Below are 26,888 nucleotides of genomic sequence, written 5' to 3'. Positions count from 1 at the left end.
GTTATATAACTTTTTATCCCTCCTGTCCTACTAATGCTGCTGCAGCCATTTCCCACAAAACGCAGTCTTACATACTGAGCACCTCTAGTAAAGCATGTTGCTCTGTGAGGGCATCGCCTAATTTCCTCAGTCGAGACCAAAAACCAGCCAATCGTCTAATTATCATCACCACTAGAGGATCTGGAGAGAAGGCATTGGGAGAAAATATTTTGTTATGTGTACAGTGAAGCCATATTTGATTCTTTAAGTGAGTCTCCATTTATTTACCCATAAAAAGATGACCAACTAGAGATCTATGACAACATCTTCCCAATACTCATTATATATTATATATAATATTTTATATATTATATATTCACTCATATTATGCATTGTATCAAAATTCACAAGCTAAAAAATGTAACTCTTGATCATTCAAGTAGACAACAAATAAATTTATATTAAGTGTGGGAGATATGGATCAAAGATTCTATTAGAGTATATGTAATATTTACTGCAATATTGACATATATCATAATTTAGGTCACATAATTATATATCATAAATTAGGTCACATAATTTTAATCACTGAATTGAGGAACTGTTTATACATAAAATAATGTAATGGGGGTGTCTGTTTTGGCAGAATTAAATACACATCAAGGCACTTCATAATCCAATATTATATATCCAATATCGGGGGGAAAAAACAGTCCTGCCCACTTATTTGCAATATTACAGGGAGAGCTGCACTGTATAACCAAAATTTTGTCTTACAGTACACATCATCATATCACCCAACCCTAATGTTTTTTTTGAATTAAATATCAGTGTCATACAACATTTCAGAGAGGAGTTTTAGAGGATTACAAACATGTCTTCCTACCTGCAAGTTGTTACTCAGGTCATTTCTCTACGAAAACAGTAGCTTACATCTGTGACTCTACTTCTAAAAATGATTATTACATGAGATTCCCAAACTGTGTGGCAGGACAGCCAGAGACATCACTCTAAAACTGGCTATGTAGAGGATCTTCTCAACAACGAAGAAGCAAAGGGGAAGTGAAAGCAGCATCACTCATGACAACTGTAAGCAGGTGATGACTAAACACCAAATGACTGCAATAACCTTTTCTTAAAAAACACTCTGAGGTAATTGTGAGACGGCTAAACTTACAAACCAGTGTGATTAGAAGATAAAAAGCAAATGACAAATCATGCTGCCAACATTGCCAACAATAACCATTCATCAGAAACTTTAAACCTTTATAACCCCAAATCTGAGTGGCTAATGTAACGCTACGGTATACACACGAAACAGATTTTACAAATATAGCCAGTAGCGTTAATGACAAGCACTTTGAGATAGCTCCAGTTCTCTGGGGTATATTTATACACATAAATAAACCAGTGGTCTGGTATGGACACCCTAAAAGGTGTGCAGCTAGCTACAAAAACAGAGCGCCCTGTGCCCGAGTTAGCCTGATGCTAACATAGGTAGCTAGCTGGCTTGTCGTGGGTGTTTACCTTTATTTCTGCCTGGAGGTTTATCTCGTCCAGGAACTTAGCTGCTGGCACGGACATCGCTCTCCTTTACTATGCGTCGTGTCAAGGATCATGTGCAACACCGACGATTTTGGATGGACTTCATCCCGTTTGTACGGTGAGTCAGAGAATATGAACATAAACGTTACAGTTTAATCCCCTCCGATTGCTCCTTCTCTCATGTGAGAGCACAAACTTCCGCCACATGCACCGCTTTACATTCAGCGTCTGATTGGACGAATCACCTGTCAATCATTCTATTCCGGAAATGACTCTGGACGTAAACATATCCACGTGATGGCACCGTACATATGTCAATGGATGGCACCACATACTGCCTTTTACAGTCGTATGAACTGCCTGAACCGAGCAGCTAGCCCATATTTACACTTTGTTACAGCTGCATCAGCGCATTGTGCGATTAACTGGCAGCAGAATGGAACTTTTAAAGAAACTATATGTGTTAAATGGAAAAAAGTATATCCTCTTTTTCATCAGCACGAGTGTTGACACCCTCCACCCTCAAAAAAAAGTCTTGAAAACAGTTCACACTTTTAAATCTCTAGCACCCTCTATAGTAAATGGAGTGCATCTTTTTAGGAAATCCTTTATGCATGACCAGTGTTTACGGCTGCAATCCAGGAGGTCAAGCCTGTTCTGCATGCAAAAATATTTGTGTAGATATAATAATAGTTACTTTGCAGAGCTTTACATCCATAACCTACAGTAAATTAGTAAAATCTGATGCATTGTTACAAGTTCTCAAGATTATGTGAAGAAGTATGACCACATAAAGCATTAAAACTCTGGGGACATCGACATGCCACATTCTGAAAGGGAACACTCTTCCGCAAGAGAGTAATTTTTCATCATTCTGTAATTATTTTGATCATATTACTTCTTGTACTTAAGTAAAACATTTGAGTATATCTTTAAACTTTAAACAAATATTTTGATATTGTTCAAGGTTAAATTTAACCATTCATTAAATTATGGAAATTACAGTGCTCCCTGCGAATCAACCAATGCTGGTTACAGAAAAATGAATATAAATAAATAACATATTTTATTAATATCAACAACGTAAAGCTATATTTCACAATAAAAACAAAATTAACAAAGGATAAAAGAATCATTCAAACAATAACTCAAAATTCAAAGTCCAGGGCGGTAAAACGGATTGAGTGTACTCTGCTACAGTAGCCTGAAGGTGGTATGCCTTTCTTTTATTTCCCTTAATGGATTATACAATTTTCATATACATTTCCATATTTAGATCACATTTGTGTTCTGATTCATGCTCGAAAAACAGAAATCATCACAACTTGGACCTTGAGAAATGGAGTCAGTGTTTGCTCCGAGCCAAGATTGAACACAAAACCACCATGGACAGCTTCAGACTTTAAAAGGTCAAATGCAAATTAGCAGTTCCCCATTAAAACTATCACAGAACATTTCAAATTACTGTTACGTTCCTCCAACACAGCGTGAAACCAGTGCGTAGTCCTTTTGTCCTTTTGTTGTGCGTAGAGCAAAGAGCTGACGTCAGACTGTGTTGGGTTTGGGGCCACGTCTCCAACTGGAGTCACACATAAAGCAGTTTACATTTATTGTACTGTTAGTAGTTTTAGATATAAAATAATATTTTTGAATAGCAGATTAATTGAGATGTTTCAGTTTGCACCTGATTTTTTTCCCAAGATTCTGATTTTTGTCTCGTGATAGTCCTCTCCGCAAATATGCTCATGTACTGCAGTTAGATGCTGTATTCTGTTGAGAATGGTTTGTTTTGAGTCATTCATGTACGACCTCTCCTGTATTACTGTGTAATGTCCTCCTCAGCAAATAAGTCTATAACAAACACTTGAACTTTGAGACCAAGAGACCAGGCATGTGTGGTAAAGTCTAATTGCTGCTGTAAAAGCAGAGGCAGGTCAGGAGTACAGATGACATGAGACTAAATCAAACTCCAGTGTTGTGTCTCAGAAACTGGAAATCGTCACGTGCAACACAGTATTTTATTACATATCTACAAATGCTGAGATAGATTTCTTCTTTGTGCTTTACAATGTACTCAACAAAAAAGCCTGTATACGTTTGTACTATGATTATTTGTTTTTTCTGTCTCTGTAAAGTCATTTGAGACTGATAAAGAACTATATAAATCACTAAACTGCACTTTAACATGTGCCTTAGTAAAAGAAAAATAACCTTGCATATTTATATTGTAGGCTTATACCATGGCCAATCCCAGGTGTGTTTTTTCTTTATAATTAGTTCAAGTTTTTTTTTTCTTTTCATTTCATTCATTTTCTTTTCATTTCTTGCACTTGTTCGTTTTTAATAATATTTATTATGGGGTGTCAAAAACATTTACCACTTATCAAGGAGTGCCTTCCCAAACTCTCCCCACCCAACCACTGCACCCCCCTCCCTACAATGACTGCGCCTCTGACATTCTCTTCTGTCCCACCAGAGCACCACAGAGGAGCCAAACAGATGAGGACGGATGTCCTCACCATGAGGGTCTTCATCATCTTTGAGGGCTCCTGTGAGCCTTTTGACGTCCCTCCAGATCAGACTGTGGGGGCTATGAAGCAGATGGTGAAGGTAATAAAAAGCTACAGTGGTGTCCCAGTGCTGTACTGTTAATGGAGCTTAATTTCTAACTTTTGACTGCATTTTGAAAATCCGCTTGTTGATTTGGACATGGGTTTATCACATCTTTGGCATAATGTTGCTTGTAGTGGTGAAATACTATATACTAGATTTTTTTTACTCACTCATACAGGAAAGCGAACATGGTCTATTAAGAACTGTGTTTCTTGGTTCCACTTCTCCACACATTTCCACTCTGCTCCTTTCTGTAGGATAACTTTCTTGTGCAACTCTGCAATGACAAGCAGGTCTGGCAGTACCTGGTGCTGAGCTATGGTGGTGCAGCGCTGCAGGACAGCTGGGCTCTGTGCGACGTGGGCATCACAAGTGGCAGTGCCATCCGATGCCTGATAAAGGTATTAAAACATCAAAAGGGTTTAGAGATTTGGAGCTGTGTTGGGATTTGCAGTAAATACAATCAGCTTACTGTGATGCACACAGAGAGAGGATGCTGAAGTGCATCTTTGCTTTAGGCCTACTCTTTAGAAGCTATTTTTTTAAGGTGCAGTATTGGCATTAAAATATATTTTATTTGCACAAAAATAAAACATTAAAGAATAGATTCAGAAGACTTTTGTAGCCTATGTGAAAAATTGGAACCAACTTTCTAATCAGTTCAAAGATTTTATGAAAGTGTAATGTCACCTCCAACTTTCCTACTTACCACACATCACTTGTTGCTAACCCCAAAGAAAATAATTTACTTTCATCAATTTCCAGGGAGGTCAGAGGTCACTCTTCTAACTTCTACTCTTTGGTGCATATTTAGTTAATTTCTGTTCCACTGAATACAATCACTGACAATTAACTTCAAAAACACATTATTCTTAATCTTTTCACTTCAGGGCTGCTAAAATTAGCATTTTACTGCATATATATTCATTACTTGGGATTATTTTTCATCAAAGACATCCTTCTTACAGTGAGTGAATTTTGTTTCAGACTGGAGCACTAATAGGGAACAAGATGTTCCCATGTGAGAAGCAGCTTGGAGAGAAACAAGTTTATGGCTGTCTGAAATCTTTAGTTTGTCCCCATTACTCTGTTTTTGATATTGGGACACATTCCAGGCTCATCACCAGGCAACCTTGTGTAAAAGTTGACAGTGGTAAGCATGTGTGTGTGTGTGTGCGTGTCCCTTTTAAGCTTTTGTCATCATTTAACATCCTCTCATAAATGTAGTTGTTTTTCTAAAGGCCTTTATAGTGTTTTGGTTCAGTTTCACTCTCCAGACTTTTGTATGTTTTGATCTGGGTAACTTTGCTTTGACATTTCACATTTATTTATTAAGTTACATTTTTGCCCACTTCAATGGGCCACCCGCTGGTCCTCAAATGTGTACTTATACATGTCAATATGGTAAATCATGTACAGAGCTTTTGCAGATAAATCTATACATGCATTGCAAAAAGCATTCTAGGTCATGGGTTTCCCTCAGTAAAGTTATCTAGACAATTCAGTACTGGCAGTCTTTTCAATAGTATCAGGTGGCACTTCATGTTATGTGATTGTCCATAATGCCAACCACAGGGTGGCAGCAAACTCCACTTTGTTTGTGTACTGCATTTGCTGTATTTTACATTAAACAAAAAGATACAGATAATATATATACAATGAACTTGAGAACAATAACACCTGTCACTTTAAACTTCAAGCTTTAAACTAATTAAAGTAACAATGTGAAATTGACTCATGTACCTCATGAATTACATTTGAAAGTTTTAGCTGTTAGTTTGGTTTTCACCAACTTCAGCGATAAACAGGGATTCATCTTGGGACTTCAATTACTCTTGTGTACTATTAACTGCAACTGCAATATAAACTTTTCCATTATAATTATTTTTCAGAGTGAACAAAGGCCTGTGATGCGTGTGTTCAATGCTGTGACAGGGGAAACCTTACCAATCATGGGAAGCGAGGCTCTTCTGCATATGTCTGTTGCTCAATTGAAAACTGTGGTGTCCACACAAAGTGGCCTTCCTGTCAGCACCTTCAGACTGAGCACACCCACTGGTGTGCAACTTTATGACTGCAACCAACTGCAAGACTATGCCATCGAAGTGGGTATGGCCTGCTTTCTGTCTGTGCTGCTAAGTGATTGATATGTGTAACTTCATAGTGAGTGCTGAGTAGCTAATTATTAATATATATTATTTTGTGTAGTCTAGAAAAGAAGCCATGCACAGACAAATCTGAAGTTAAAAAAGAATGAAAATTGAATCGATTTGATTTATTTTCCATGTGTGTTTTTTTTGTTTTTTAACAAAGGCACTACTCTCCGTTTGGACACATGGGATGGATGGGTGGAGTTCCTCCAGGGTAGCCTCCTGGGCCACAGATTGACAGTACAGAGCCACCTGTCAGAGAAGAAGCCAGTAATGAGGTCAGAAATTCCCGACACGAATAAAATTAGGACAGAACTACAGTTGTGAATATTATCCAAAATGAGTCAGAGAGCAATCTTACACAAAAAAGTAAATCTTTCTTGCCCTGTTTTTCCAGGTTTCAGCTGCAGGTAGCACTCTACATCGCTGCCTCTTTAGGCCACCTGGATCTGGCAGGCTGGCTGTTGGAGAGGGGGGTGCATGCTGAGGAACCAGTGGGAGTCCATCCGTACCGCCAGTGGTGCCAGGAAACCGCCCACCCAGACACCGGAAAGTGCCCCATCCACTTAGCTGCAGAGAGCAGTCAGCTCCTCATACTCAAACTCTTCATCACCAAGAACCTTTTGACCTTGGCTTGTCGGGACCCTGGAGGTCGTAGCCCCTTGAAAGTTGCTATTCAGCGTGGCCACAGGGATTGTGTGCGCTACTTAGCCAACAAGCTGTGCTCAGTAGTATCCCTGCCAAACATGTCGCTGTCCATGCGTACCTACCTCAAGATTAAACACTGGGTGAGTTTGGGGCAGAAAAGGGCAGCCACCAACCGATGCCACTACACCAGTGCTGCCTTCAAAGCCAGGGTGGAGGATACGCTGCTGGTAGATGGCTTCAGCCAGCCAAATATGTCCTCCAAATCCAGGAAAGCTTTGACCAAACCGAGTCGGGAAATCAAGGCCAAAGCATTGCAGCCCTTACCTCCCATCAGATACTCACTTTCAGTATCACACCTCCCCTCTAAAAGGGCACCACCGCATCTACCCAGCCTGCAGTCTGGTGACTTTAAAGAGATGCAGAAAAAGCAGAAACAAGATGTGAAAAGTCGAGAGGATGGCCTATTGGATGAAATCAGTAAGGAAGACAGCAGCTTATGCAGGGGCAGGTTTACATTCCCGTCAATCACCAGAGAAAGCATTCCCAGGCCGGTGTTTGTTGGTGCATCACCAAAATCTTCCCATATTCTGACTGCGTCTCTGGAGTCCTTCTCTCACCGCTGTGGACTAACACCGAGAGAAAATGCCATATACTGCTTGACTATAGCTAGGTCTCTATCCTTTTATACTGTATGTCTTCATATGCAATAAAAACACATCCCGATGGGTCTCATAAATGCCATCTTATTTGAGGTTCAAAGCAAAGGATAGTTATATTGTTATATATTATACGTTATATATTGTTACCAGTTGCTAATTCAGTTTTTGTACACATGTATTCGCTGCCTTTGCTAAGGAGGGTAGTTACATTTACTTTTATGTAAGTGACACATGTACAGTAACTTATTAATTAAGTTAAACATGCTCTAGGGGCTGCTGTAATGAGACTGACCTCTGAACTACATTTTATATTTTGTGCTACATGGATGGATTTGGTGGGAAATGTGGATATCTAAATAACGTTTTGGCACAATGTAAGATTTCTTTACCTTACAAAACAGGAAAATGTTGCTTGAGTTAATATGTAAAAGAAAGGAAACATATGGAGAAACACCTGAATGAACTAAACTACTGGCATAAAACCGAGGCTATTGATTTCATAATCTTTTGACTGAAGTTATATACCATATATACTATCACAATTAATTGATGAATTATTGATAAGGACTTATAGATGTTAATCAAATGGTATACATGACAGCTTTACTGTTTACTGTGTGTAATGCATGTTTCTCTGATACAGTACCTTCACAGAGAAGTCTTGGTTGAAGCAGCTGAGCATAGCACGGACCTTGATCAGGAAGTGTGTCCACACCATGGCCTGACACTCATGGATCCCATCCAGATCTGTCACCCATCACCCCAGCTGCACGTGGACCTCCTATCGGCAGCTTGAAACACTGCGGACAACGAAGAATCCTTCAGAGTGACAACTGAGGAGTGTACCTCAGGCTTAGTGTGTCATTGAAAATGACCTGTCTGTCTTCATGTGCTTAGCCAAATCTCTGCCTTTTATTGCTGTACACAGAAAGAGATGAGACAGACGTTATGGATATAGACATATACAGATATGTTCTTAAATTTTACTTATGGTCATGGTGTCTTCTGTGGGAGATATAAAGACAATGTGAGAGCAGATAAATGACCCAACAACATTTTACGGCGAGGTCAGAGGTAGATTAAATGAGAGATTATAGCCTATACAAAGAATGAATTGTAGTATGCTATTGTTGGCATAAATAATTTGTATTCTTGTGTATCTTTGTTCTTTAAGGTGACAATTAAATGGCACTTTTAGAGCAAATGGCTTCTTATTTGGATGTATGTACATACACAGTGCAGGGAGGGCTTATTAAAAATGTACAGTAATCAGTAAGGACAAAAAAGCACAACAATTTAATAAAAGCTAAAAATTCTGTATTGTTGATAGGTTGTAGATAGATATTCCAGGAAGGAAACACAACGGGATTTCATGTAACTATGAGTAAGTCAAAATTTTGCTATTTCTGAAGGAGCAAACAGCCTCTTTTCAAGCATACATAGGTTTAGTATCAACGAACAGTTCTTGCATTCATTCCTGCATTCGCATTAATTTCTAAAATACAACAACATACCCCAAAATATTAGTTGTTACAGTCTACATTTATGAGAAATGGCATAAAGTCGCCTTTATGACTGAAATCTCTGAGCAGGCAGCATTTGTAATTCTCATAGGACGGTATGAGCTCGCGTCTCAGAATCTCGCGATGTTGGCAGCCTAGCAGACCCGCTAGTAGTGCTGTTACCCCGCCACTCAGTGATCAACCGGAGAGTAGATATGCCGAACCACAAGTGCACGTAGGATCCTGCCTAGGTTTCTCTTTACTTTATGGAAGAGCACTGAGTTATGACAGGGAGCATGTTTAAAACCGAACCTGTCTTTGGTTATTGAGTCGCAGAAATCACAGAATCAGAAAATCAGTTGAAGAGAAATAGTTGAGCCAGCCGGTCTGACAGTCAGCGTGTAGGAATGGCAGCTCCCCGGCCGATAAAAGGCATTCTGAAAAACAAGAACAGCGGGACAAACGTCAAATCGCTGCCCGACGACGTACAAGCAGAGAGTCCCGAACAAGCCCCTGCACTCTCGGAGGATGACCAACAGTAAGTTTTCTGCTTGGCTGTCGTGAGCTTGGTAGCCAGGTAACGTCAGCTAGCTAAACACTTGTTAGCCTCTCTAACGTTACTCCCCTGTCAGGCTAACTGTAACGTAAAGTCACCTCTTTGGCTGTCAATGTTAGTCAACAGCGTGTGCTGTTTGTATGAAAACTTTCTAGTTCTTTCTTGTGACTATCAGATGGTATCCTCCTCGCTGATAAAATCTTGATGGTATGTGTAACCAAGAGAGCTAACGTTTACCCCTTGGAGCCGTTTGTCAGGTTAGCTTGTTCGCTAGCCAATAATGTCAGAGTCACGACAGGTAACTTTAATGTAGTTATAACGGTTGTTAACGAAATGTTCACCATATGGACGCCAAACCACTTGACTTGCTTAACTTAGTGGTAATTAAACAATATGGGTAACAATTATCGTTAAACCCTGAAAACCACCAGGCAACGATGACCATATTAGGGCAAATTAACACCAACTTAATCAGAGGTCGCGCTCTAATTTAGTTAACGCTACATATAGTACGTATTGTTTACCCTCTATTGTCATATCCTCATATGACCTAACGTTTGCTGACCGTATTATTAGTTGTATGCTATACGTTTGCTTACCTCTCAGTATGTCAGTACGTTTTAAACACCCAGCACTATGTTAGGGAAGTATTTAAACGCCCCAAGTCAAGTTTTTGAACAATGTCACTGCTTTAGCATGTTACACTTCGAGCAGTAAATTCTGTAAATTACACTATCAAACACTGATTTGGGATATTAATATCTGCAAATGAAAAAAAAGATAGACACTGCTAGCTTAATTTGTAAGACAAACAGTATATAAATATTGGTCAAGATCTAGGCCATTTCCAATATATATAATGTATAACGAAAAGCCTCAAACTAATTTTAGGTTATTGACACTGAGTGCATTGGTTAAGTTTTAAATTAAAATGGTAAAATTTATGTTGAAATCTGCCTGAACCAGTGGGTAGACAAAGCAGAGCTGGGTGTACCCCGAGTTATATCTCTGCCGACAAACACTTGTCACATCTGACACTGACAGCTGTGTTACAGGCCTGCGTTGGCGCTGAAACACCAGTCTGTGTCAAAAGAGGCAGCAATCTGTGGTAAACACGCCTCTAAACAAGACCATTCTGATCTGATAATCTAACACCCACCTCTGCTTTATATATCCTACAACCATCTCATAAGACTGCTGTTGAATATTCACTGCAATCATAATAACTGCTGTCAAATCCCTTGCTTCTGGAACACATCCCATGTGCCCTTTAGTTCAGGCACCTATGAGATTGTCAGAGGACATCTCACATTGCTCGGCATATCTTCCATCCTGACGGGATGATAGTTTGGTTAATTCATCCACTCGCAGTAGAGGAAACCTGACTGAAATATCAAATGTGTTAGATGGCAATGGAGACGCCTCAGATGAGGTTAAGAACATTGCAGGGCAAATAAATTCGGGTATGCAGTCTCACAGTTCAGGGGCGTGACTAGGCTCCATAATGATCTACCAATATGCAGATTGTGAAAACTTGTCTGGGGCTGCTAAATCAGCTGTTCTGTTCCGTTGTCTAATAGGTGCTCTGCCTCAGGGTCGGGTTGGAAGTTGGTTTCTCTCTCTCTGGAGCCTTGCCTTCTCCTATGCATTGATAGCATTGACATTGACACTTTCACCGTGGCAGTGAGACGTAACGCCCCAGATCACCAGCCCCGTTAACTCACTTCAGTGCTCTGCTCTCCCACAGCCACCTCTCAGTCTCCTCTCTGCCCCCAGGAAACTGGACACGCAGAGTTCCCTGACCGTTGTTCAATTAGGTTGTATTATATTCCGATTTTAGCAAAGGTGGCATTATAATTGAACAAGATGTTTAAATTGTATATTCTGGAAAAACCATGCATTACCTTTTACAACATCTTGTGTTGTTGTATCTGCTGTTGAGAATATCTTGTATTGGGTTTCCATGTTAATCATACTTTATTCTATGTAAAGCACTATAAAATTGTGAGAAAACAACACATTGTTGGATATTTTTAGATGTATGTCATCTGCAAACACACCTGTGAGGTTGTCTCAGGCTTAATGCATTACAGGTTAAAATCCCATCAGAGTTTGAACATTTCAGAGATCCCTTGAGCAATTATTTCTCACTGCAAAGTACAGCTGCCACACTGCTTTAAAATCACAAGCTGGAAACTATTAAAAAATATAGCATTATTGAAACATGTTGCCAACAAACAGGTCTTAAAATATGTCTCTGATGAAGTCTATAATAAATACACAAACATAAGAGGGCTTTTAAGGCTCTACATGAATTGAATTCTGTCTGATTTACAGTCAGGGCGATGAATTAACACCACCCACCAGCCAAATGCTGCTAAATCCTTGGTGCTAGCTGGAGATTCTGCCCACAGCAACAGTTGGGTTGGGCAGTATCATCAGTTGAATCTTTCTGTAGAATCATATTGAAATTTTAATCCCTTTTTAAAAAATAGAAAATTGCATTGCTACAGTATGATGCTTCTGATCATTTAGATCAACATGCATGACACAGTGCATGGTGTATATATATCAATATCAACATTTTTCAGCTTCATGATTAAATTCTCCATATGTCCTACCAGTTTATTTTCTTGGTTAAAGCTGAATTGGTATTTATGTGGCCCCTGCTTCTCACATGCAAACAGGTCGAGACATTAATAACAGTCCTCTCTGAGCTGCAGCGTGAGAAATTAGGCCATAGAAGGATGGCAGTTATTACTCCATTCCCAACAGTGAATCAAGCTTTTTCTGTGTTGATACAAAAATAGTCTCTCTTGGAGTGACGAGGAAGTGGAGGAAAAAGAGTTTTCTGGAAGGATCCTGTGTGCAGCCAAGCACCAAATCCACAGAGAAGAACAAGGGCTGACCGTGCTGTACCATGCTGCCACTGTCAGCTTTGAGTTTAAAGCAAATGTTGTGAATGTCAGTGTCATTTCTTTTGACCTACCTAAACGATGACCCTTCAATGTCATCCCCTTTTTACTATGCTAAAATCTTGGCTCAGAAATGATCTTTTTTTCCCCCTTCTTTTTATTCCTTTTTTTTTTTTTTTTTTTTTTTTTCAGAAAAACTAAATTTTGGCAAGCTTTATATCTGCCATTATTCAGGACAGCAGTGGTCACATTGAGCTTGACAACAGCCCAAACATGTTTTCCTTCTTATCTGCTTCAATTGTGTGGAACATATCACATTGCCTTCCTAGCTCATTCTACAGTACCAGGATATCCTGAACTAGCTCTACAAATACCTACCACCCAGCATCATTTTTTTTTCTTTTTTTTTTATAAACAATTCAGCTTCCCTCCAGAGATTTGTAGGAAGAACATGCATGGACCCAGATGACGTAGCACTCAGTGGTTGCTATTGGTTACAGTTACTACGGCTCTCTTGATGCCTGTTGGACAATTTCTTTTATCACCTATTAGTTAGTGGAGACAACTACAATCTGCAGTAGTTAACTTAGCTAAAGCCTAGATGGACTATTAAGAATACAAAATAATTGGTTACAAAAGATATGAAGATAAGAAATAAAAAGACTTGAAGGATTCCATGATGGCATTGGAAGTGTGGATTATACAGAAACACGCATGTTCCCTTTGTTTATTTCCTTGCTGCTCCAATTCATTTCCTTTAGCATCGTCACTTTTGTTCTCCCTTCAATCACTCACTATTATTTAGTTAACAGTGATGTATGAGCCTCACACCCACTGATATATAATTCATGGATGCTTCCGTGAAACTCAATCTCTCCTTCACTGTCTTGCGAGCCTTGTCCCGACTGTGTGATGGACAGTTTAACAGGCAGGCAGCGAATCTCTGGCTTTCCATAATGTGGACAAAAAAACACCACTCAGACCACCCAGATATTTTACCCTCCTGTGTGCAGGTCAGTTAAGGTCAGCTTTGTGCACAGATAATGAATACAGTTTCTGTATTGATGAGAAATGTCTGGAACTGATGAAGTCAGAGTTGACAGGTGTCTGTACACCTCTGGTCTATAATGATAAAGAGCAGTAACTGGTCTATGACAAGGCAGTAAAGCTGAGTAAAAATACATTATTATCTCCCTCTTTATTGTCTCCTGTATTCTTGGTACAGAGGGGGGTAATATATGTTGTGTAATAACACCAATGTTGTACATTTGTTCAAATTAAATCATAAATTAAACATTTGGCCTTTGGAATCATGGATTGTTGTAACAGCAAACTTCTATTGGCCTTTCGGCTCAGTTTATATTTAGATTCACTTCACCAAACACTAATTACACTTACTTGTCAGTAGAACAGTGAAAATCCCTTGCATATTTTGTAGAGGACATCTCCTTTCTCCACATCATGACCTTACGTGACCACTAATGTGGCCTCCTCATTACACTGCTGCTCCTCTGATGCACTTTTTTCTCTAAAGTCTCTCTGGACTGATGACAGGGGCTTAAACAGTTTTAGTCCTAGATCTAGCTGGCTATCTATCAAACTTTGTGTAATCTTTTAATTGTGCTTGCTGCTGCCTGAAGGAGCCAAAGGAGCAGTGATTTGCATTCATGATAAGTGTATATCAACAGCAGCAGAAAATCTCAAATAGGACAGAAAGAAAAAACAAATTCTGTAATGCCAAAATATGGGTTTTATTTTTTTATCACTGGGCAGGTTGGACACCAAATAATTAAGTTACTCTTCAGAGCTCTGAGAAAACATTGTCAACAACACTTTTAAAGAAACTGTAAAATCTATATAAACAGCGAGATGACAGCGTGTAAAAATGTTTAACTTGCATGGAGTTCATTAAAAACAAATGATTTAGATTTGACCACATCCATGTCATTCAACCAAGTTAATTTACTAACTTTTTTTAAATTCAAATGTTTATTTGCTGGGATAAAGGAGCATTTCCCCTGTGGCTGGTACTAATTTCCCTCTCTGCTATTGGTTATTTTGGTTTGACACACTATGTGGAAGCAGTATATTGTGTGCAATTAGACCAGCCTCTGCCTCCAGTGTAACACAATGGCCTGCTGCTGTTACTGTTGGTGGCTTCAGTCAGTAGTGGAGAGCACAGGGCTGGACCTTTCCTCACTACTCTCTGACTATGCTACCTGATAGCACAGCTCAGCTCTCAATGATGACTCACTCTATTTAATGAGTTTTCCTGAAGCGTTATGTCGCCAGCTGTTGACCACCCTCGAGAGATCGTCATCATCACATAAGAGGTGCAGCTCTGTGTTTTAGTGTGTACTTGTACTTGGTGCTGTCCGTTTTTTCCCTCTCGCATAGGCAGGTGCATCATCATTGTATTACAGTTTTTGCGATGAATGACTGAACTGGAGTGGATTTACAACTTCAGTTTGGTGGAAGTAGAACATGGTTGGCTGCTTCTGGGATGTGTTGTGTAACCACACACACACACACACACACACACACACTAGAGGGAAACACTACAGACACCTACGGCGAACATTGTAACACACACACACACATACACACACTCCCAGATGTTAACTGAGAGTAGTTTTTTGGGCTGTTGTTAATGTTTGTTTATTTCTTAGATCCAAGCTTGCTTTAGAAAATGTTAAAAAAGGATATGAGACTATTATCCTTGAACAAAGCCCTAATATTTGTAAATTTATATTGATTTAGGTATTTTTTATAGATTGATTGTCCATCACTGTGTGAATTTTGATGCCGTTCTGGATGCAGACTGTAGAGGATTGCTGTATGTAGTTAAAGGTATGCACTCTCTTGGGGCTTTCTAGCTTTGCACGTGTTCCAGAAACACTAACCCATCAAACAAGGTGGCTAATTTTATATCATGAGTGTGCACGTTCAGTATGTTGGGCAAGGACATTTTTTCAGGATCAACAACATTGGCCTATGTGCATGTCTTGTTTACAGAGTGCTTTCTCAAACCACTAGGCCACCTTGCTGCCCATAAGCAGGCCAGCAGCTCATTATAGTGCTATTTTGTGCCAACTAATGTGCACAAAACCCTCTGCCAAAACCCTTTAACCTCAACTGAATTATTTCCTTTGTGATATAATTTAATTTATTTCCACATTATTCTCATGTTTTCTTGCTAATCCTTATTTGTTGCCAAAACCCGTTTCTCTTTTTCAGATTGTCCGGCTAAAGTCCCCTTTTTCCAAAGTTTTTTATAGAGGGAGGTGCTTTTGTTATTAACAGTCATTGATATAAATAGGATGGACAAAGTAATAGAAACATCTGTCAGTATAACACAATACAGTTCAACAGCACCACAAACTGCAGCCTTCAAAATCAGCACCTCTCAGTTTCACAAAAACATTGTAACCTTCATGAACTTGGGATTTATTGTAGGACTGTTAGACTGCATTAGTTTGAGCTAGGTGTACCTAATAAGCTGGATACTGAGTGTACATCTGCCTTTTCATCCACTTATTTACCTCTTATGTGCATTGAGGCACATGCAAGCTAGTAAAGCTAAATACCAAAGCGAACTCTTGACAGTCAGTGCAGCATCCAGGGAAATCGACTTAGCTCAGCATCCACAACCAAACTGATTGACTTATTGACAAACCTCTGTGTGTGTGTGTGTGTGTGTGTGTGTGTGTGTGTGTGTGTGTGTGTGTGTGTGTGTGTGTGTGTGTCATTGTTTCTTGCTGTATAGGTGTTGTGGCCTGCACCACAACACCTATACACCCCTATTTTCCTGCATAGAACGTTGATTTCAGTGGAACTGTGTGAAGCACCAGAGGCTCAGGGTTTGCCACATAAAATATTAACAGGAAAGAATATTTCTTCCTCTGATTTGCAGCTGATCTTAGGAGGACTGCCTACCTGCCTGTCTCCTTCCCATGATACCCGACCTTTTGTTCGGTCAGGACTGATGTACAGTGCCTTAGCAGGAGAGGCTAGGGAGAGTAGAGGTGGTTTAACCCAAGCCGGATAACTCCCAGAAGCACCTGGATTCATGGCTTTAGGTTTCAGCTTAGTTTGTTAGGAAATACAAATGATTAAAAAGCATGAGAAAATAAGTAAATGTGCTGAAAGAGAAAAGAAATAAAAAAAATAAAAATGGAAAGTTGGGCAACAGAAACCAAATGACATCAAAGCTCAAGAAGATGTCAAAAACCATTTAAAAACATCTTAATTGGCAGTAGAATGTTGAATGAATTTTTTTCTGTGAGTTGAAACATGTTTTCACTTCCTCTCCCCTGAACTATAATCGCAGGTGTTCTCTCTTTATCCTCTTGAGCAAAAATTCTAATTCGGTGCCGATTGAGTCTTTGTTTCAGTTCATTTCCCCTAAGGATTTGAAAGGGCAGCAAGGATTAGAGTAATTTTGAACAAAAAGCCCCGACGGAGCATGCAGAGGTGACAACCTTATTCCCCAGAGAATGGAACTATTTTGGGGGATTAGGAACAGGTGTGTTTTCAGGGAGGTGGAACAAAAATCAACTCTAGAAAAAGCAATTGTATCAAATGAGACTGTTGTTTGACTTTTGACCTTATTCACTCACAGCTGATAAGCCTCAGCGCTCACTCAGACCCTTATTCACATCGTGATGGATTACCTTGACACAAAAGCGAATAACCACGTCTCTTCCTGAAAGTCGTCAGAAAGCAAATTGGTGCCGATGACATTTTCGGGCTTCTTTGTCTGTGTGTTCCCAAAATATGCAGTCTGAGTGAAAACTGGGGCACGTTCAGTCCTAGATTAAATCTGGTCACTCTTCTCCCTGGAGGGGTCTGTGGAATGCGATGGTGGGTGGGAAGCTGGTGCACGGTGGTCCAAATGGAGTGTCCTTTTAGTTGCCATTTACTTCTCACTGTTTTTTCTTTGGTCCTTTTTACAGGAAGAAATCCCAGAAATGGGATGAGATGAACATCCTGGCCACGTACCATCCAGCCGACAAAGACTATGGCTTGATGAAGATCGATGAACCCAGCACACCTTACAACAGGTTTTTTCCCTTTGTCTGTTTCTGTTGATAACACTGTTAAAATTTGATTCAGTTGATCCATAATCATTTTTGAAAATATTTTATAGTTATAGTTTAAATTATAATCTGAAGACATTAATTTACTTATAAAAATGTGTACCTACATCTACCCTTAAAATGATCACGTAGCCAGTTTAGTGTTGGAGAGTTGGTGTGTGTTGGTGTTACAGGAATGTCTCAGCAGGTTTGTAATCCAATATGTCAGGGTGCTGCAGGGAAGGTCACCCTTGTCACAGACCTTCCCTCTTCCTCTCCTCATGGTCCTCTTTCCTGTCTGCGTTTCCCTCTGTGCTCTCCTTCCTCTCCACCCTTCATCCTCTGTCAACTTGTGTGTCTGGCGTCTGCTTCTGTTTCTGTCTGTATTTCCTCTCCTTCTCAGTCTTCCCCAGTACTCCCTCCTTTGCCTCAATTTTGGCTTTTCTTTATTCAGTTAATTTCTCTCTTTCAGGATGGTTGGGGACGACGATGATGAGGGCGCGCTGAGTGACTCGGACGGCCACGGCGGACTTGCAGCTGATGACCTGGCATCAAAGTAAGAATTACATGTGAATGGTGGGAGACAAGTACAAACCAAGTACAGAGATGATTAAGGTACTGGTGAAGTACTGGTATTGGTGCAGTGTTTAGTATTTTATATTTTTAGTGACGTAGAAATGTAACCTGGAAAAGGGAAAAAAATCTTTGGCCCAGATAAGCCACACCTGAACACACTCACCAATGTCCTTGTGCTCTAACAAGAATGTGTTGTAACAATAACTGATAAGGGTGTATTTACTGCACTGATGTCCTCAATGCACTCAGTGAGCACTTTACTGCAGTATTACGCAAAGAGACATCTTGGACAACACATTAAAAAACTGCAGTGCCAAAGAAGTTGCAATGGTATTGTTGTAGAAACACTGCCTTTCCCTGGAAACATATGAATATATTTATCATATTTGCTATCTGGTGTATCGCAACCTTTTTATATTGCATACCCCAATGGTATCCAGTTGTAACCTCCCAGTTAGTGGTGGTATAATGAAGCAGCTGCTCAGCTGCAGCCTCCAGGACAGAGTTGTCCAGGCAGAAAGTTGTGCCATGTAGTTTACACACACACACACACACACACACACACACACACACACAGCAGGCAGACACAGCAGGCAGTACTCACACAGACTGGGTTTACTAAATACATCTTGACAAACGCCCTCCTTTTTCTACTGAAAGAGAATAGAACCGGGATGGTAAAGGTCGGCAGTAAACCCCAAACTAAATTAAATTTAGCATGTCCTCAGACTGCTCACTGAGCGGACAGCAGTATGTTTCACTGCAGGTCTGTTCAATCAGTGGCTCTGAAAAGTATTCAGAATAAAAAATAAACATAATTTTATTAAAACGTATGTGTTGCAAATCTACTATCTTTTGGAACATGATAATTTCGTCTGGAATATACTGCCACATGGACATGTCCTAAAATGACTACGTATTTACTTCCATTTTGTTCTACTAATTAATTACTACTGCCAGCAATTCTTTGTTTTCATGGAAGAGCTTCCTGCATTTTTACTCTCAGCCATGATAGCTGCTGATCAATAAACAATAGCTTTATGGGTGTTTCCCATCAGCATTGAATTCCAGGGCAAAACAGTTATGCAATGTAAAGAATAGCTCTAAATCACACTGGCTGTTAGTGCTACAGACACACCGCTCAACGGCCCTTGAAAAATAGAAGTCAATTTTGTGTGATACAGTTTGTTTCAAAGCAAATGCACTGTGCTTCCACGGTGCATGACATGAAATAGTTAATATTAGTCAAAAGCTGACAGAGAATATGCTTTACACTGTGCAAATTGTTTGTTGAATGTATTTATTTTTATTAGTGACATTTTGCTGTATCCAGAACACCTTGGTTAAAATGTTTGGTTCATCAGTTTTACAACTACCTGTGGAGAGTGCGAAGAGCCATAACACAGTAAAAATAGAAGTAACAAATACTTCCGTGATGCTAGAATAATCCTAGAATAAATGTGCTTTGCCAAGATGTCATCGTCTTTACCTTACAAAGAAATGGTTGTGTACACTGATAGCCAGTAACTAAAAGGTTTTGGTGTTTGTGCCTCAGACTCAAAGAGCAAAAGCCCCTTTCTAAAGTTGCCATGATATAGAGCCTCAATAGACCAGAATGCCATGCACCCACAAAGCATGTTCTGTTTTGAATAAGAGTGTGATTGTCATGTCTTGTCAACCTGAAAACCTTACTGTACGTATGCTACATGCATGAAACTAATTTAGATACAGAAAGTTTGCACATTGTCTTGAGTTTTTAAAAGGAATTAATGGAAACAGGAAATAAAGCTTGAGAGCATAATGAAGAACACAATAACTCCTAGTCAAGCAGAGGCAAACAGAGAGCATTTATTGTCTATGGGAGACCCTGAAAAGTCTGTCTGTGTGAAGAAATGTATATCTGCCACTCAGAGCTGTCTTTGGATGGTAACGGGAGCTTGAGAAGTGCTGTGGGCCAACGTACTTACATAAGTGCATTGATGCAGGGATAGGATGAGCTAGTTTGAGTGTGTGCGCCACAGAGAGGATAGTGATTAGCTCCAGGCTTGCAAGTCAATTAGCCGTCGTTGTTTACTTCCACACAGAGTGCCTTGCATTGTTTTACACTAAACCCTCCAGATACTACAACAGCTGCTCTTTTCCTCTGTCCTCTTGTTGTTTAATCTCTCCAACATCCACTCTCGATCTCCTCTCTCATCCATCACTCCATCACTCCAACTATGCCTTTCTTAAATTTTACTTCCCTCGTCTCTAATTCACTGCATCACTTACGCCTTCTCTCTTTCTCTCTGGTACCATTATTGGTGCGTTTTGAAACTGTAGGGAAATTGGCACTCTTCTTTCTGGGTGAATCGGGCCAGTTAGTTGCAGAGCAGTAGTACAGTAAATGGGAGCCTCCTCGGGACAGTTGCACCGATTCACTACCATCCGTTGAGCCGTAAACCATTATTCATTTTGTCCTCTGCTGTTAAAGCTCTTTGTGAGTATGAGAGATGGGGCATAGTAACTCTTGTTATTTTTGTCTCATGCTCGAGTACTCACATCTCTTCACTCTCACTGTGCCTACTCTCTCCTCCCCCTCGCCTAATATCTCTCCATCTGTGTTCCTCTCCATAGAAAGCCTTTTCAGAAGTTTTTTTGATCGCCCCACAATGTCTTTGGGGGGGTCTCCTGTTTCTATTTGATCATGTACTCATTTAATATGGTCAAAATACAACAGAGGAAAGACAAAATGGGAATTGAAATACTCTAAAGAGGCAATTAATTGAAGTTTCTTATTACTTACTTCTTGTCCCTTTCTGTCTGTTTTCATCTTCTTCCAAGGCTGGTGGCAGCAGAGGGCTCACAGCCTCGCTTTGTGAAGGAAGAAGAAGAAGAAGAAGAAGAAGAGAGCAGCGAGGAGGAGGTGGAGGAGCTCACTCCTGAAGAACAAGGTAAACATGGACATTCACACCTACTAGGGCCTTCATTTATGTAGTTTCAGCTGATTCTTATGTTAATGACATTGTGTTATTGTTTCAACATTAAGCAGCACACTCTGATTGAGAGAGAGTATGTCAGTATCCATGGTAACGGCTGTTTGTTTGTAATGGTGGTGAGTGCATCTCACAGTTCACCTGTTCATATACATTCCACCTTAACACAAAGGGTCCTCTGCAGCTGTGAGGGTGACTAAATGCAGAGTGATAGTCCACAGTGAAGTGCTAGTGGAGAAGGATGGAGCACTCTTGACCTTTTGCTGACTTCCCTCAAGACACACACACACACACACACACACACACACACACACACACACACACACACACAGTGTCCGTTCTCTGACCTTGCCCTTCTATGTGCACTATACACACTCTCTCTCTCTCTCGCACTCTCGCTCTCTCTCTCTCTCTCTCTCTCTCTCTCTCTCTCTCTCTCTCTCTCTCTCTCAGATAGAGATCAGATACAGAGATGTCAGTTGAGATGCATAGCACACACACTCAGAATTTCAGAATACATTTTGCCAGCAGAGTGTCCATGCTTGTCTGTTGTTTCACATTAATATCTGAGCTATGCAGGTAAAAGCAAGAGAACAGTCTGGAAACCCTGATCGATGTAATCCAACTGCAGAGCTGTAGCCCCGGCAGTTTTTGACACAGCTCTAGAGCTGCCAGCTTGTGCCACCTATAGGAAAGTTTGAAGATCAGTTTTAGTGTTGCAGATGGAGACGTGCTGATTCAAGAGAGTGTAGGGATGTTTTACATTAAATATTTTCTCATGTATAGTTCTTTGTGGGGCCAACACAAAATACAAGACATACTCTGTTTGCAGATATGTGCCAGTAAAGCTATTTCAAGACAAGCACTGACAAAATAAAATGGCTGATACTGATTCTGACTTCTGCCTAAGAGCTGCACTGCGGTGCCAGGATGAAATGACCTCATTCTAACCTTCACTGTTTGCTTGGCATCTCCACCTGTCACACCCTCCTTTTACCTTATTTCAGTGCAATTACCATCCATCTTGAGGTCGTAGCAAACACTTGAAAGTTATTGTTTTCCAAATGAGGCCTCACAAGTTGCCTCACTGTGTCCTATTTTGAGTTTGGCCCCTTTTTAAAGTAAGTTTGTCATAGAAACAATAGAGATGCAAGTGAATATTTTTACTGAGTAACTTCCTTGTGTGAATGTGAAAAAGTGCACGGATGCTCAGCAGACTTTATGTGGATAATGATGAAAGGTTGTTGTTTTTATCAATATAGCTGTACTTTGCCAGCACTATAATTAACCACTCTAAATTCTGCATGCACCCATTGCTTTTGGCAAATTAAACAATTTCAATTGTATCCTCCTCTGCAGCCAAAAAGAAGCATTTTCAGATGATGAGGAAGATGCACTACAACGAGGGCATGAACATCAAGCTGGCCCGCCAGCTCATTGCCAGCGAGCTAGAAGATGACGAAGATGCGGACGAAGAGATGAGGGACGACACGGAGGAGACAGAGGAGATCAATGTTGACCCGCCACAGGAAGGTAAGGAGAGGAAGGCTGTGTTCCTGCGCATATCGGGATAAATAATTTGGACAGTTTCCAGTCCAACAGTTTTGGTTTTTTTTTACAGTATGTGGAAAGAGGCATAGTTGTGTAGTACACCTCGCAAAATATAGCTGAAGTGAAGAGGTTCAGAAATAATGGTTTTATGCACTGATGCACGCTGTCAGCGTTGATGTCATTAGATTAAACTGCTGGCTGCTGTTTGTTTGTGCCGCCCTGTAGTTCATTTACTCACAAAGCTCTGCATCAGCAGGAGGTTCCAGTGTTTTAAATGAAACGCTATTATGACCCATTGTGTACATGAGCACAATGGTTTATAATGAAGGATTGGGCTTTATTTAATGCATACTCATCAGTTTAAAATTACCTTGACCTGCCCTGATGCCAGTCTAGCAAACCTGTTTTGGACATGCCTTCTAATACTTCATAACACAAAGGAGATTTAGACTGGCTTCTATAAGGCCAACAGCTCTTTGTGCAGTAGTCAGTCCTCAGACGTAAAATATGCAAGGACTGAATTTTTGAGTTATGAAACTCAATGTTGAGTTTTTTGTGGAAGCGATCAAACACATTTTAATCATGAATCTGTTCAATTTCCACTCGCTACTCCATTCAGAAGATCAAAGTACAAAGAGCAGAAAAGAAATTGGGGTAATTGACATTTCTGTTTTTTTCTAGGTGTGTCTATCTTTCTATTCTCACGTCTGTTTGTCTCTTGTTCGTTCTCCAGCTGATTCTCTGGACTCATAGATGAGGCCCGTCTCCCACCTTCAGCCCTGTGTGTCAGCTCAAGATGCAGATAGACAATGCCACTGCGCTCTGTGTTTTAACGCTGGGCCGTACAGCAGACACCGCTTCACCACCCATATAACGACCCCTAACAGCCAATAACCTCCCGGTCACCTGTCTGTCTCTACTATTCCTTAGAACAGTGCAATATAACCTTCAAACACACTGGTTTTTAACTCCCAGAATCAGTGCAACACACAAGTGAAGACTGTTGCTTCCTCCTCCTCCTCCTCCTCCTCCTCCTCCTCCCTCTCCTGTTGCCAAGAATTTCCTCCTCTGGACTGTCATCGCACTGAAGAATATGTGATTCTGACCCTGAAAGGAGGATCAAGGCCTTTTTAAAAAAAAAAAAAAAAACACAAGACAAAAAAGCTGCAGGACTTCGGTCTGGCTGCTCCACAGTCCCCAGAGCCAGTACGTCAGCCCTGGAGGAAGCCAGGGGAAACCCCACGGCCTCACTAAAGGCATATCTGAGACGTGACGACAGCACTTACACTGGGTGCACATCAAACGGCTTTTTATTTTTATTTTGCTTTGTGACCCACCACTCTGTTGCATTTCCTTTTCTCCTTCAGTACGTTTTGTGATGAAAGTTGGACACCGTAATGACCAGTTAGGTTCTTGCCCCATGACTTACCTGGTAATTCAGGTAAGACATCCACAGTGGCATAATGTTGTTATGATAATTTAGGAGCTATATATTAGTCTAATAGTACAAGACAACATAACCTACATAATCTAAATTTCATTATTCAAAAAATCAAAATGTGGCATCATACAACCAAGAATACTATAACAATACTATTAATTGACACATGTATGCTGTGGTGTCTCACTTTGATGCGTGTAGTCAGCTGTATTGCCTTTTGCTTAAGATCAAGTAAAACAACACAATTCTAAGTATTATATTGGAACTTTGCTGACTTTTGTCCCAGGACATCTCTCTTCACAAGCAAGAACACCACACAAAACCTCATTTCAAATTCCGGCAATTTTAAAAACATGTATACCTCACAGAACCAGACTGTAGGCTGTTTTCCAAATCAAATCCTCTGATAAATGTGGCATAGAAGTTGTCTATGAAGACGTCTTTTTCAATAAAAAGTCAGCATTTACAAAGATTTGCAATTCCTGCTCCTGTACATCAGTTTTTGTGGAAGAAGAACGCAGAACTGCCATAGCAGTAAGGTAATGAAATTGGCTCTCAAGACACTTTATCTCTCTAAGATAGTAGGAGGGACAGTATTGAAGTCCCACACCTGAGGTATAGCACCTGCTACTGATAAACAGAGACCGCTTTCAGCACCAGGCACTGATGTAGATCTGACAAAGAAGAAACCAGCGCTCACTGTGCTCTCGCTCAAATGACTTGTATATTCAATTTCTCATTGCATGGGAGCCTCACCAGACAGAACTGGTGAGTAAATTCTTTTGAGGAAGGTACAATCATCAAGTTTATGTTTTCATTTCTCACCTGGCTCCATCACGCTTTATTTAATGTTGTCTGATCTACTTAAGTGTCTTGTACGACGCAGCTTGGGAATGTCAAAGAAAGGGTTGTTATTGATGCTACTGACTTTAGTTAAAGCAGATGTTGGCGGTGGAGTTAACCACTAAAGCTTATTGGAGGCGTTTCAAGGTTTTTGTAATGTCTGGGGTTCCTACAAGTGTCAAGAAAGTTACTACAAAGTCTTAAGAAATTGTAGGATTTGACAAAAGTATTGATGAAAAAAGACAATGATGCTGGTGCAACCTAAATTGCACTCTTGAAGTTGTTGTTGACTGTCAGTTTCTGGGTAGTTATCCTCAGCTACACACTGTATGACCTCACTTGATGGAATCGATGGAAGAACTGAATGCCCTGAGAGAAAAGCGTGTAGGAACCCCAAGTATGTCTTGTGTTGCGATCTCTTAATTTTTGGTGGACCCTTTAATTACTCACTGTGATTGAAAGAGTTGAGCTCTGTGTTATGGAAACACAATAGATCACAGACCGATGGTATGACTTCTGCAAACGTCCCTTTGCAGTTTATTTGATCTTGTAGTTTAGTACTTGGTGGCGTTTTCTCTCTGCATTAAAGGTTAAAAAGCAACTTCCTTTCGACCATTTCCACCAACAAGCTCCCATCCGAGCAGTTAATTATCACATGCTTATTGTAGAGAAAAGACAACAGCAGAGAAGCTGATATGATTGGTTTATCTTCTCACTTAAGACAAAAGGACAACATCGTCCAAAACATGACTGACGTGATCACCCTGTCGGTGGTTATTACCTGTCAAATGTGCCTCTTATGTATTTATGTACATGTGTGTAAAATGAACTGGCTATGCTCTATGTTGCCGTTTACTTTTGTGCCGTTTTTCTTTTTCCTCACGTGTCCACCGTCTCGCTTTTTGTTTTTGCGCCACTTCTGCCCTGTTTGGTTTGTTTTCTAAGGATGACAGACTGTTAAGCAGTTTCATGACTTTTCACTGTATGTCTGTCTCAACATGACGCAGATGTCAAAATCCATGTGTTTTTGTATTTCCAGTTTGCATGTTCTTAATCATCAGATTGTGTGTATTCGGTTTTGTTTTTGTCTCCTGTCATTAAACAAATGTTGTTAGGAACAACAACTGTTGTGGCTTATGTTTGATGTGAAGAGTCAGATACCTTTTAAAGCTGAATGATGCAGAAGATCAGGACCAACCGTGCAGGTATCTCTCTGACACCGTCTGCCTGAATAAAGCCTCCAGAAGACTGGAATCACACAGCTTGTCTCCCCGAACAAATGGCAAACTACTTTTTCTTTTTTCCAGTTTTGATGTTTTTTTCCTTTCCTTTTCTCTTGACGAAAATGACAAGCTACTATAAGTGAACTAGACCTCCCATCTGTTGTCATCATGTGCCAAACAGCAAATAAACCAACATATTTTTAATCCGTAAATGAGTCAAATCCATACACATTCAGTTTTATTCAACTAATCATCATCTGTTGCTTTAATAGAAGTACCATTCCAAATCTGAAATATGCTCCATTATAAATCTTAATTTAGTCTGACTTAAATATAACAGTCGTCTACCTCAAAAATATATGTATAGGCTACTTGAGTAAAAAGTCCTTCTCCACTTGTCACTTTAAATAACAGCGATTCTCTCTTGCCACCAGGTGGCGCTGTTGCCCATCGCATCTTTCATTCCCGTAGGATTTCTAGTAATTCTAATAGGATAAAGCAGGAGACCGTGTTCGTGCAAGGATTATCCTGCATGTTTGGTCTAGAGTGGGTTTACAGCTAAGAATGAACGCATCTGGTGTTTCCTTCAACAGCAAAACAGCGTTTTCAACGCAAGCGGTCGACATATTTGTTT

General features: G+C 40.2%; 3 protein-coding genes across 3 annotated transcripts in view; 2 read left to right on the top strand and 1 right to left on the bottom strand.

Annotated features, from left to right (window-relative positions):
• The window catches only part of rnf13 (ring finger protein 13), a 39,131-nt gene extending 37,438 nt beyond the window's left edge, over positions 1–1,693 (bottom strand). The window contains exon 1 of the mRNA XM_070908570.1: positions 1,507–1,693. The gene's annotated coding sequence lies outside the window, so the exon portion shown is untranslated. The remainder of the gene's footprint in view (positions 1–1,506) is intronic.
• Positions 1,694–4,044: 2,351 nt separating this feature from the next.
• Positions 4,045–8,571, top strand: LOC139287750 (protein ANKUB1-like). Its single transcript, XM_070908919.1, has 6 exons — positions 4,045–4,134; positions 4,395–4,538; positions 6,030–6,246; positions 6,451–6,565; positions 6,685–7,605; positions 8,238–8,571. Exons 1-6 carry the CDS (start codon positions 4,045–4,047, stop codon positions 8,317–8,319), a joined length of 1,569 nt encoding a protein of 522 aa, XP_070765020.1. The 3' UTR covers positions 8,320–8,571.
• Positions 8,572–9,379: 808 nt separating this feature from the next.
• On the top strand, positions 9,380–23,658 carry ppp1r2 (protein phosphatase 1, regulatory (inhibitor) subunit 2). The gene is made up of 6 exons (XM_070909460.1): positions 9,380–9,634; positions 17,523–17,630; positions 18,118–18,201; positions 21,045–21,154; positions 22,556–22,729; positions 23,481–23,658. The coding sequence occupies exons 1-6, from the start codon at positions 9,504–9,506 to the stop codon at positions 23,498–23,500; spliced, it is 627 nt and encodes a 208-aa protein (XP_070765561.1). The 5' UTR covers positions 9,380–9,503; the 3' UTR covers positions 23,501–23,658.
• Positions 23,659–26,888: the final 3,230 nt, after the last annotated feature.

The sequence above is a fragment of the Enoplosus armatus genome, chromosome 7, assembly GCF_043641665.1.
Source record: "Enoplosus armatus isolate fEnoArm2 chromosome 7, fEnoArm2.hap1, whole genome shotgun sequence".
Lineage (NCBI taxonomy): Eukaryota > Metazoa > Chordata > Actinopteri > Centrarchiformes > Enoplosidae > Enoplosus > Enoplosus armatus.
This window is presented reverse-complemented; position numbering and strand designations above follow the sequence as displayed.